Genomic DNA, 13,031 nt, shown 5'->3' with positions numbered 1-13,031 from the left:
CGTAACAGCTGCGCAATATAAAAATAATTTTTTTATAAATCTGTGTTATCATGAATCAAATTTTGGTGTAGCATTTGAATGACATTTTTCAACTACATTCCATGGAAAAGATTCATGTGACGGCCTTGGCAGAACATTAAAAGATTAGCAGCACGTTCAAGCTTTCAGCGCACCAGTTCTAGACACATTTTAACACCAGTTGGTTTATAACAGTTTGCAAAACAAAACATGCCATCAGTAAATTTTACATATATAACCAACAAACAATACAATTTAGAAAAGATTAAACAACTTGAAAGATTCATTTTAGCTTGCCCCATTCCAGGAACTCGGGAAATACATGCGGTATTTCCTTTGAGTTTAAGTAAACTTAAATCAATATTTCATATGAAGAGGACTCACAAATTAACAATATCTCAAATGCCGATAATCTCTTTTGCTGATATTAATGGATTCGTAACATGTGTTTATGATTTTTGGTGCTTAGCCAGTACTAAAAAAGAATGAATTTATTGAGGAGATATATATTTCCTTTTTACACCCTATGAACCATCACCATCCTGCAAATAATAACAATTTTAGATACCATAATAGTGACGGCACGTACCTACAAATTATCGCTCAACGCAAAATGGAAAAGATTAAAACAAGTGGGTTTTTATATAATTGTTTTTATATAAAATTTTAAAATATGTTATTTTTAAATATATCGTCCTAATAACCATATCCGTTTGGGCTGCTTCCTTACTTATTGTCCCAGGATATCATAATAATTATTTATAATCGATTTATTTAATTTTAATACCAATATAATACATAGTTTTATTAAATATATTATATTATAAAATATTTTCAATATAACGCCATCTATATTATAATTTTTTAATTATAAAAATAATAAAAATTTTAATAAAATTAAAAAAATAAAAATGGCTATCAAGGTTTTTTATTAAATCATTTAATATAAAATAATAAACATTTTTAGAGAACATCAACACCCAAAAAAAAATCCCTTCCTGATATTGTTAATTTTTACTTTTACCGGAAATAAGAAAATACTTGGAATTTTTTAAATATTTTCCAACGTAAAATTTTAAGGGCTATAAGATGATATATAATTTGTAACTCTATTTCAAATACTTTTTTTAAAAAAAAACAAGATTTATTTAAATCACCTACATCGCGATTTTGACTTTGAAGGCGTATATCTTTGGATCTGGTTGAGCTAGCGCTCTAAAATTTCCATTTTATTAACATTTACAACATAAACAACTAACATACCAAGTTTTACACATTTTTAAGATGGTCGGCCGAATCTCTGGTCGATTTGTCATGGAATTACCCGTATAACCCGTATACGTACCCCATGGCTTATCTAGTTGCTCTTTGGATCCTGTTTAAATGAATATAAGGCCAATTTAACATAAAACTAGTACGTTATCATCATCAACCTTGTTCTGAATTTTAAAAGATATATGGATGTGATGTGGTAAACTAATGTTTGCAAATACCCTTAGATGTCAATTATCTATTTTAGAGCTACTGTCGCAAATATTCGTTTGAAAGTTTTAGGATCTTGCTAACGGCCAACTATTTCTAAAAAAGACACTAAAAAATAATAATATTAGATTATAAATTAAAAAAATAAATACTTTATTTTATCTACTATTATGAGTCTAACGATCTGTTGTTTGTAGTATATATAATTACATACATAATTAATTCTATTTTATAATTCTGGGGATGAGAGCCTGAAGTCGTCCCTTTGTTTAAACAAAAGATGTTTATTTTATAAAAAGATGTATTTTTTGACTTCGAAAAGATTTTAACTCACTACATTTCTTTATGTCGACGTTATTTTTTATATCGAAAATTTTTTTTAATAATTACCAATTAATTAAGTGTATCGCCATTATCGGCGACGTAATAATAAAATTTAATAATGTAAAATTGAAATTAATTTAAAAAAAAATATTTCCTATGTTATCACAAAAATCGAACTCCAAATTTAAAAAAACCATAACTTGAAAGATTAATAATAAAAGCTTTTTTCATTCCTTGAAAAATTAGCCAGATTTCTTGCCATCAATGTTTACTGGTAAAATATGCTGTGAAGAGATTATTTATCAGATTGGTAAATGAATGTTAAGGAAATTGGCCTTAATGTATCAATATAAAATTGATTATGTCTTTTTCAGGCAATTTTTAAAACACCTAGCACTTATATTGTAGGATATTGATCAATTAAGTTTGACTTATGTAGTAACCAAAATTATTAAGATACTTTTCAATCACTCAGAAATTTGAGGTGTATATATATTCTACCATTTAAAAGAGTAATTATTTAAATAAAATTATTGAATAATGCTTATAGATGTTTTATTTAGGTTGAAGCTGCTTGATTTATTGGTAGATATTATCCTCCAGAATTTTATACATCGATATGTTAAATCCTTTACTAATTTTTTTTTGAGTTCAAAATATTTTATATTATTTTCTAAATAAAATTTTATCGTTAACTATCGAAATTATCTTCCATTTCGATATCTATTGATGGCATTTTATCATTTTAAATTACTTGAAAAATTTAATTTATAATGTAGATTTTATATTAAATTTAAAGATTATAATTTTGAAATTTATTTTCAAAATTGTATTTATATATAAAATTAAATGTCCCAAAATAGCGTGTTACTTACCTACTCTATAAAAAGGAACTCGCTACCCGTATCGCTATTAGCTCGCTAGCTCGTTATGGCAACCGCTACTGAAAAAATTCAACTATGTTTCATGCCCATCGTTTGCATTCCGTTTCTTTGAAAACAATTTAATATTTAACTAAATTAGCGAAACAATTTATGTAACAATAATAATATATTTAAATTGCCATAATTATATATGGAGTTTCTGCGCATGCATTTATTATATTGCAATTTATCGGGCATGACTTATGTCAGTGTCTTTCGTGTAAACGCCTAACCCTCAAATAGACACCTATAACAACTAAATTAATGTAATTATTCTCTTACATTATCAATATACACCCAAATGGGCCTAATTGCCTAGGAGGCACATTGTTAACTACGGGTGCTGAAACACTCCCAATAAAGGATCAATCCCAATTTTGCAAGATCTTAAGCTTTTTGAATAGATGGGTCAAAAAATATTAGTCTTAATTGACTGACTTGCTTAACTATTCTACTAATGTGTTTTAATCTGCAATGCCGTGAACATTATTTTTTATAAAAGTTTCACTTTAAAAAATTAAATATTCAATCTCCAACTTTTTTTTAATATCAACTTGGGCAATATTCTTACCTTTGAGGTTCTCTAATTTTTTTTAATGCATACAATTAGGCAACATGTCATTTTCCTTCATAAAAAATTATTACGGCCCTGATATCTTGTATAAAATTATTTTACGGGCAGCGCGAATAAAAATTTGGACTAGGCCGAAAATCTTCACACATTTCTACCCCGCTTCGACCTCTATATAATATATACTTGTTAGAATAATTATACTTTTATTAAATTTAAACAAAAATTCTCGTCTTATCTTTGGAAACTTTTTGTTCATCTATTCAGATTTTGAATTGGGACACCCTATTCTGTTTTGTTTTAAGTGTAACTAAATTTAAATAGCCTCTTCCTTTTATTTTGTTTAGAAGAAGTTATACAAACGGCTTAAACAGGTTTTTGTTTAAAAATATGACAAAAATCTTTTTTAGATGAGGCATCGAAAAGTGCTTATGATATAATCCTTGCTTTATTACTACTTTAAGAATATTTTAACTAATATATGTAAACACTTTTCATTCCTCATTTAAAAAATCTTTTTTTTAGAGTGGCTCCTCTGTTGGGAATAAAATATTATCTTGGTCATTCATACCCTAATTATGGACAATGATCAAACAGCTTAAAAGAAAATTTATTCTATAATATAATCCTAATCGTCAGAGTTAAAATAAGGTTTTCGTTTACCAAAAACGAATTGTTTAAAAAAAATATATAAACTGGGATAATTTTGCTAATCTACTCTCTCTCACTCCCGATTTTGTGAGCAACTTAAACATGAAAAAGATAAAAATGGTAGGAAAGAAACATTCCTACTTCGTCTTAAGCAGGATAAAACCAAAATTATCTGACAGATATCTGGATTTGTCCAACCAAAACGTCATAATCTAATTCAGATTATGAAGTTATCAATTCTTGATCAAATCCTTCCATTTTAGTTAAAGAATGCTCGTCGAGTCTCACCAGAGGCCTCAATAACCCCTCTCACTCTAGCCAATCACGCTGAGCTTCCTGGTATAATACTCGGTGCTACCCGGTCCTGAGTCTAACATCCCTTAGAAAGATAAAATAAACTCTAAAAGACACCGTTTAAAAATGTTTCCCTCTTTCTTCTTTCTTTACACAAATAAGTATCTAAATAAGGCTTTATCATATTTAAAAAGTTTGCTCGTTCCAGTCATATTTATTAATTTATTTTAGAAACTTTTCTAAAAATGTTGGAGTCAAAAAAATTGTATAGTATTATAGGTATTTTTATAATATAAATTTTCCAAAAAAGGTTATATAATAATATTTAAGCATTAAAAAATAAAACAGTTATTAATTATATAAACATAATATAAATATTTACTTCTTCAAAAAAAATATATAGTTTTATAAAGGTTTTGCATATGTGGTAGGGTGGGGGTGAACAAAAAAAATTTTTTTTTTCTAGAGGAATATAATATTATTTTATGTTTAATGAATTGTATAGTATATGTTGTATAATATATATTTATTTTTTATTAATATTATAAAAGAAAGAAATAAAATACTGAGGTAAAAATATTATATTTTTCAAAGTGTTTTACAAATCTACCGGGTTATGGACAAAAACTATAAAAAAAAATTATTACAAAATGTCCGAAAAAAAAACTTTTCTAATATAACGATGCACCCGTGTGTATGTGATTGTCATCAATTTTGGGTTTCCGTTCTTCTCTTTCTGTTTTGTTTTTTTACCGGTGTTTTTTTCCAATATAAAATTATGATTTTTTTTTAAAAAAAATATATATATAAAGATTTCACGCGGGAAAGTTATATAGTAAAGATTGTCAGGCTAGATTCATAAGTAAGAAGCGAATCGGGAAAGCGGAAAGCGTTTATTTCTAACGATCATTTCAAGCTTTCTCTAAAAAAAAAAGAAGAATGGGTAAGGTAAAGAAAAAATTCGATTGAAAAGAAATCAATCTAAATATAGTCTAATTTTTTTTTTGAAATTTAATGAAAAAGTTTATAATATGTTTTTATACATGTTAGCTATTTATGGTGCTAGTAGATTTACAGTTAAAAAAAGAAATAAAAAACAAGCTTAAATTGATATATATAAGATTTTTCGTTATCAAAAAAAAAATTTAATAATTTTTAAATAAAGAAATTAAATATATTTTTTTCTAGAGAAAAAAAAAGATTGTCAAATATAAATTTTAATAATTAAATGTGTTATTTTGTTGTTTAGATTTGTTAGATTTTGTGTTTAAAAAATTTAAACTATAATGTCTAATATATATATATATCGGTAAATCTACTTGAAATAAATATGTACATATTTTAATTTAATAAATGATTTATAAATTTTAAAAAAAATGAATGTGAATAAGGGAAAAAAGGTCGAATTATAGGAAATAAAAAAAAAATTGTCCATTTTCGTAACATGCTAGTCGAGAACGAGATCCTTATTTTTCCAAAAAATGATGATTTTATTTATTTATTTTTTTGCATTCGATACTTTTTAGTTCATTAAAAATTAAAAGGCAATGTTTTGCGGGGGGAAAAGTTTTTAGGCACTTCCCGCAAAAAAATAAAATAAATTAACGCAAATTGGATGGGGATTATTTTAGGTGCAGAGTTGGTATGGCTATATTTATATTTTTTTTATACATTAAAAATACATGGAACTTAATGATTTATAATGTGTCCCTGAGATTATATAACTTGTCGAACGATTTATCTATAATATATTTTATAATATAGTAAGTTATAATAAAGATAAACGAATAAATTTACAATATGTTCAATGTATGTGAATGACGTGCGATTTACGCTATGAACGGGTTCTGGAAAATATCTTAATTTCCCTATGTTTTAGTTCTTTAACGAAGTGATTCAACCTACGAGCTAAGAATATTATGACATCTATTTTATAGACATAAAAAAACCAAAGGCTCCAAAATTGATTAAAAATGGCGATCGCTACGAAATGTTATTTTTTCCTTCCTCATGAGAAACTTTTTCTCTCTTAACCTCATTCATTTGGCTACGCATGTAGTCAGAACTACTAGGAGGGGGCGGCGAAAAATATGCGGCCGCCATCTTAACATAATTGGCATAATAGGCTGAAGCGTAAAAATTATGGAAATCGAAAGTGGAGGAGGCTTGAGACGAAGAATGAACCAATGGCGGGTCGGAAAAAGAGAGAGATGGTTGTCTCCTTGTTAAATATTTATCGGAACGCGGCTTGATATTATTATTTGGTGAAGGGAAGAAAGGTAAACCCATTCTTGCCATATAATGGGAAATAACTGCACCGTTATCGAAACCGTTGGTCATCCCCCCGACCTCTTTTCTCTCCATATCATTTCCCTCATTTGTTATCTCTTCCTCCTGGTCCTCTTCTTCCTCTTCGTCCTGTTTGAGGCTTCGATCCGTCATTGGATTGAAATCACTCTGGAGTCTTTTATGGTCCTGCATTTGAAGAGGCACTCCGTTTAGTTTAACGTTATTATGTTCAAAATGGTTGTTACCACCAGTAATGCCGATACCTCCTTCAGCTTCTCCATCATCTCCATGCTGCCGCTGTTTACCGATAAGGGCTGGCAGCTTTTTATTGTAACCAGTTGTTCTTCGCTGGTTAATTTGGTTACCAACGTTGTAGTTGTAATGATTTTGTGCAAAAACGGAAGCCACATCATCCTTTTCCTGACCTTCAATAATTCCTCCAGGTGAATTCCCATTTTCAAGTCCATTAGAACCTTTATCGAGCTTGTCCGATGCGGAATCGTCACCGTTAAGAATGGGGGGATTTTTGTATTCGATCCTGGTGCCATTTTCGGCCTTTTTACGATAATATGGATGATGTCGATTAATGAAGGCGGAATTGGCAAAGTACTTGGTATAATAGTCGTTCGGAGTCATCTTAAGCGTTTCTATATCTATTCCGGCCAGAGAATTTGAACCAAAGTTCTGATGTTGTTGAGGCCCGTTAAAGCCATTGAGGTTAGGGTATGTCGAAGTAACAGAGTTGGAATTTATATTACTATGGAAGTGGTGTTCAGCGTTATCACCGTTGTTAGATTCCTGCTTAAATCCGTTGGTGCTAATTAAATTATTAGAATTCAAGGAAAGGATGCATTTCCTCATATGCTTTTGAAGTGTTGTCGGTAAAGAAAAAGGCATGTCACAAAATTGGCATTTGTACACAACTTTGTCCGTTAGTCTCCCGTGGGTCCTCATGTGTCGGGTTAGTTTAGAACTTTGAGCGCAAGCATAAGAGCACAAAGCGCATTTGTAAGGCTTTTCTCCTGTGTGACTTCGCCTATGCACGGTTAGATTACTACAATTTTTGAAAAGCTTGCCGCAGTATTCGCATGTGGCGCTTCTCTTGTTTGTGACAGGCGGAGGGTTATCGTTACCAACATTGTTAACTGGTACTGAGATATTCGAGTTGATAATGGAATGGGAATAAGAGGTTGATGGTAATTCAGCAGAAATATTATCCTCAAGACCTGTTTCGGTTGGATTGGTTTCTGCCTCTTTAGATGTTAAGCAGGTGTTGTCAGACCAAATGGCGTCGCGAATCACACCATCATTGTTGATTGTGGACATCGTAGGAAATAAAGAGCTTTCTTCACCGGAATTAGAGAGACCATTTTCCGTCGTAATTTTATTCGTTGTATTTACTATGGATAATCTGCTATTATTTTCATCTATAACTAAATGATCGTTGTTCTTATATTCGTCATCTTCATTCAATGTGGGTTCGCGATCGTTGCATTCCTCGTTAATTGTAGGATTCCTTTTGTAAAGATGGGATAGGTCGCCACTAATTTTGTCGGCCGCAAATTGGTCTTTCGGGTAGTGATGTTGTATCGTTTTCAAATTTTTGAAATGATTTAACTCATCGTCTAACTTATTTTTAGTGCCGAAGAATGGGGAGGTGTTAGAATCCTGATCTAACATCTCGTTCAAGCATTTATTTCTTTGTGGGAAACCCATGTTAGAATCCTTAATAGCTTGCATGTAAGCGTCATTATATGTCTGCATGCAATCGAGACCATAATTTTCCATCACTTGCCCTAATAAAGATATCTTCTCGTCTCGACTCAATAAGGCCCTTTCTTTGAAAACTTTTTCTACGAATTTTTCTTCAGATGATTCGCTATGCGATTGCGAAAACTTAGAATTTTCGGTCGAATTCGCGTTGATATCTAAACATTTCAATACGTTAGAATCATTCTCATCAGCTTCTCTATTGTGAGAAGCGATTATAGGCCCCTGTTGTGAAATACTTTCCTCTTCAACTTCATCGCCCTCTCTTTTAACCATATAATTTTGATGATCTCTGTAATTTAATTGAGGAGCGTAATCTGAGGGATGCGATGACACCTGGTCGATAGTCAAAGAATCGTTGGTTATGTTAAACGGGTTGACTGTTTTATTAAGTTCTGATACAAGGTCCAAATTATTATTATTCGCGCTAGGTAGAGACTTATTTAAATGCGTTTTCATGTGCCGTTTAAGCTTACTGGCCTGAGTACAAGCGTGAGAGCACAGAGAACATTTGTATGGTTTTTCACCGGTGTGGGACCGTCGATGAACGATTAGATTGCTCATAAATTTAAAGGACTTTCCGCAAAATTCGCAACACTTGATTTTATTGTTACCACCATTGCTAGTACCGTTAACGGTGTGAGTATCTGAAGGAGGTTGCATGTTAGATGAGTTATTGCTATTTATACCGTTAGCATCGGCTTTAATATCTTTTGCAGAGTAGTATCTATTCCCGGTAGGTTTATCAGGATGGTATGGCGAAATGCCTGTCTTAGCGGCAGGATTGTATTGACGACAAGAATAGGGGTCTGAATGATAAGGACTGCTCGCGTAAAAATTTTCCATATCCATTTCAGGGTTAATATCGTTGCCGTTACTGGATAAAGATTCTTTGCGGTGTCTGTCATCGGTTGGCATAATCTGCTTCTTATTCGAAAAACCATAGTTTTGGCTATCATATCGGGCACGCTTATTGTTAGTTAAAATCATGCTAGGATTGTAAAAGTCGTATTCATGATTCCTGAATGCGTGATTGATCCATCTACTCTCCGAATTTCGATCAATGGTATGAGAGGAAGTAGTTGGCGCGTTTCCCTCCTCTTCTTCACCTTCCTCCCCTTCTTCGTATTCGTCGTCTTCCCCATCCGAAATGACCTGTTTTCTTGTATCCCTATCTCTTATTTCGATTTTTTCTGCACGAATTTGTTGCTGAAGAGTCTTTTCGATTCCTGGCCCGAATATCTTATCGATGTACTCCTTTTTATCCTCCTTTAAGGGTGGTGTCTCGTCATAAATGGCGGAGTAGTAACGTCTTGCGTATTCATTCATCATTGATCTACGATCGTATAAATGATTAAACAGCGGGTGGTCAGAGGTCTTTTCCAAAATCAATTTTTGCAATGCACCATTACGGGTAGAGTTGTTATCTCCAATATAGGAATTAGTGGGAGGAAAATTACAATTTTCGTAAGGAACTATCTGGGGAGGACCTAGAGAGCGATTTAACCAAGCATCCCAATAGTTGGAATCGGATGAACCTCCTCTATAGGTCTGTTTACCAGAACGATTTGCGTAGTCGACAAAATTACCGTTGGTCATATCTTTTTTGTTACGATAATAATTGTGGGTCGATTGACATTTATTGATTTTACTATCGAGACCGTGGACGTAATCGTATCCCAAGCGGCAAAGATTATATTTGTGGGCCAATTTTGAATGAAGAATCAAGTGCCAGGCTCTGCTGGTCGAGTATTTGCAGCGAACACAAAAGTATTTGTAAGGTTTTATTCCTCGATGGGCGAAATTCGCGATTTTCTTGTTGTCGTCTATGACTATTGTATAAATACAAAACATTTAAATTAGTAATTATACGAAGATAAAACTATATTAATTAGACGCATGATTATTGCTAATTCTACACTACCATACCACAGATTAACATTATAACCATTAAACAGGGGTGGGAGTAGGGAGGATCGCATGTTAATTTTGATTTATTTTCTTTTTTAATAATTTTACTTTTCTTTTGTTAATTTTGTTTTTTTCTTCTTTTATTAATATTGACTACTTTCTTTTTATTGCTAATTTTGATTTGGTAGAGATGTAATAAAGTTATTAGCTTGGAAGAGGGTGGGGGTGATGTAAAGCCTCTCATTAACTAGTGCCAACCCCCTGGTATACTTATTTAAATCTTAAAATTATAATATTTAAAGAGTAAGATATATAATATATGTACTTAGATCCTTTGAGTCGTCGTTTTTCCGCAAGAGAGAAATCAAAGGAATACATTTCGCCCGGCTTGTGGAAGTTTCATAAGACTTGATTTGATCAGAGTTCAATCGATTCTTCTTGCCGGCCATATTAGAAAGAATAGGACGAACCACCAAATTAGGGAAAGATCGACTCTTCGATAGGGTACAATCGTCCCTATTCTTATATGCGGTTTTCGTATCCCCAGAATTGTTTTTATTTGCTTCATCTGAATTTTTATGACGATCGAGTTTGTTACAATCTTCCAACACGTCATATTTAGCGTCTAACATGGATATACCATTGGTCACGGGGTTCAATGTTGCTCGATGAGCATCGATTAAATAACCATCAGGATTAGGTCGTAGCCGAAACCCGTTTAAAATATAGTATTGAGTATGTTCATTCCTAACGTCCGATAATTCATCGCAGATTACCGTATTGAGTAAGTTCACTCTTAGTCTAGGGATACCGGTATATCTCGTTAGGTTGTTTTTGTCAACATTATCATAATTAACTATAATGTTATTATCACTGTCAGGGAGCGTATCATGATGCGAGTATTTTTCGAATTCGATCAATGTCGGTTCGGAATAAGACCTGATTAATTTTGACTGTTCGTCATGATACGAGCGCCCATTTATCGTTAAACGATCGGAAGGTAGAGGATCGCGATTAAATTTTGGACAACTTGGAGACGGGGTCCTTGGACAATTTTCGTCGAACGGCGGGGAACGGTATCTAGTAGAAATTTTCTTGATTTTGTCCTCCCTCATTTTGTGCGTGACGAAAGACGAAATGTCCTTCAAATCGAAGGAGAGTCGGCAATGACCACACGTAATTTTGTCCTGAGGGGAAAGCCCATTTTCTAATATATTATTCTGGATCCCGTTCCTCCTCAAAGTCATCGGTAGATTCATATTCCGACGTTTATCGTCCATCTCGCTATTATCGATAGCGGGTACCATCTCCGTGGCTTTATGATTGTGCTGAGGTAATCCCTTATTGCTATCGTAACTAGAGAGCGACGAGCGCATGGGAGGGTAAAATGGGGGGAAAAGTAAAGGAAAACTGGATGGATAGGGTTGGCCCGTCGTTAATAGTAAATTTTTCAAACCGGTGGCATCTCCGGAACCGGGATAAAGAACGTTCTTCGAATGCCCCAAAGATGAACGATTGGGGGAAGACGAATGATCGATAGCATTATAATCCGGGAAATATCGGTTATCTGGGAAAAGAATTTTAAAAAAATGAGATTATTTATAAAAAGTTTGAATAAATTACGCATACCGATTATACAGTATAAGCAGGGCCGGGGTACTAATAAAAAAATGGCCAAATTACAGATTTGTCAAATTAATCGGTTAACGTTTAGACTCTAACCGATGTCAAATAAATCTGATTATTAATAATACCACCCTCCCCCTAAAATTTTGTATTTGACTGAACCCGAATTTATCACGTGCTCTTCATAAACTTTAATACTTTTTCATGTTCATTTTTTCACTCACTCACCCATTCATCGATCCATTCTTCTTCTCTTTTTTTATTTTGAAACAATCGTAGTCGTTGAACTTCCGTTCTCCATTTTATTTTAATTTATACAAAAATATTGTATTCTTTTCTTTTCAATATTGAAAGTCAACGTATTCCCCCATTCCGATTGATAAAATTTTTTTTTATTATTATTATTACTTAACGTTCAATTAATTTTTTTTTTTAAAAAAATAAAAATAAAATAAGGTAAGATGATTTGGCTAAGTGATGAGGCACGACATTATATTTGTGTTAAATAAAAATGCGATCATTGGCATTTTTAGTATTAAAAAAAAAATTGAACGGTCTCTTTTCTTTCTTTCTTTCTTTTCTCCTTTCTATATTTCTTTTTTTCTTTTCTTTAAAAAATAGAAATCATCGGGAAATAGAAACGCGCCATTTTTTTTTGTTTAAAGAGATACATTAAATTTATACCTCAACGTTCAATATAACTAAAACTACGGAATGATAATTACATAATAAATGATTAATAATAATGGTAGTTGGGGATATAAAAGGTTAAAAGTTCGTTACCTTAGTTTTTTTTTTTATTTAAAAAATTAAAAAATATTTTTTTATTTGTTTGAAAAAAAAATTAAAAATTAAAATCTTTTATGAAGAAGAAAAGGGCTAAGAAGTAAAGAATGGGGTGAATAATAAGGGGGGAGTACGATGATGTTATTATTTATCGAAAATTTTAATTTTTTTTTCGATATAAAATCTCTATCTTTCTTCTCTCTCTCTCTCATTCTTTTGTTTTGTTTGATTGATAAGAATAGAGGGGAAATCGATAATTAGGCGATAGTTGCCATCGAGATTTTATGGAAATTAAAATGTATAATAATGAATTATTGAATAGATCTTTTCGAATAATAATGTCGTATTCCGTTACCTAGTGTTGTATAAAAAAAAGTGGGAATAAC

At 31.8% G+C, this 13,031-nt stretch overlaps 1 protein-coding gene across 1 annotated transcript in view; it reads right to left on the bottom strand.

The window, feature by feature from the left end:
* Positions 1–6,151: 6,151 nt before the first annotated feature.
* The window catches only part of LOC135931115 (uncharacterized), a 28,936-nt gene continuing 22,056 nt past the window's right edge, over positions 6,152–13,031 (bottom strand). Inside the window, exons 2-3 of the mRNA XM_065467997.1 lie at positions 10,559–11,800; positions 6,152–10,154 (exon numbers count right to left, since the gene is read on the bottom strand). Coding sequence (XP_065324069.1) covers positions 6,247–10,154; positions 10,559–11,800 — 5,150 coding nt within the window. The 3' untranslated portion in view covers positions 6,152–6,246. The remainder of the gene's footprint in view (positions 10,155–10,558; positions 11,801–13,031) is intronic.

This window comes from Gordionus sp. m RMFG-2023, chromosome 1 (genome assembly GCF_954871325.1).
Source record: "Gordionus sp. m RMFG-2023 chromosome 1, tfGorSpeb1-WG-v2, whole genome shotgun sequence".
Taxonomy (NCBI): Eukaryota; Metazoa; Nematomorpha; class Gordioida; order Chordodea; family Parachordodidae; genus Gordionus; species Gordionus sp. m RMFG-2023.
This window is presented reverse-complemented; position numbering and strand designations above follow the sequence as displayed.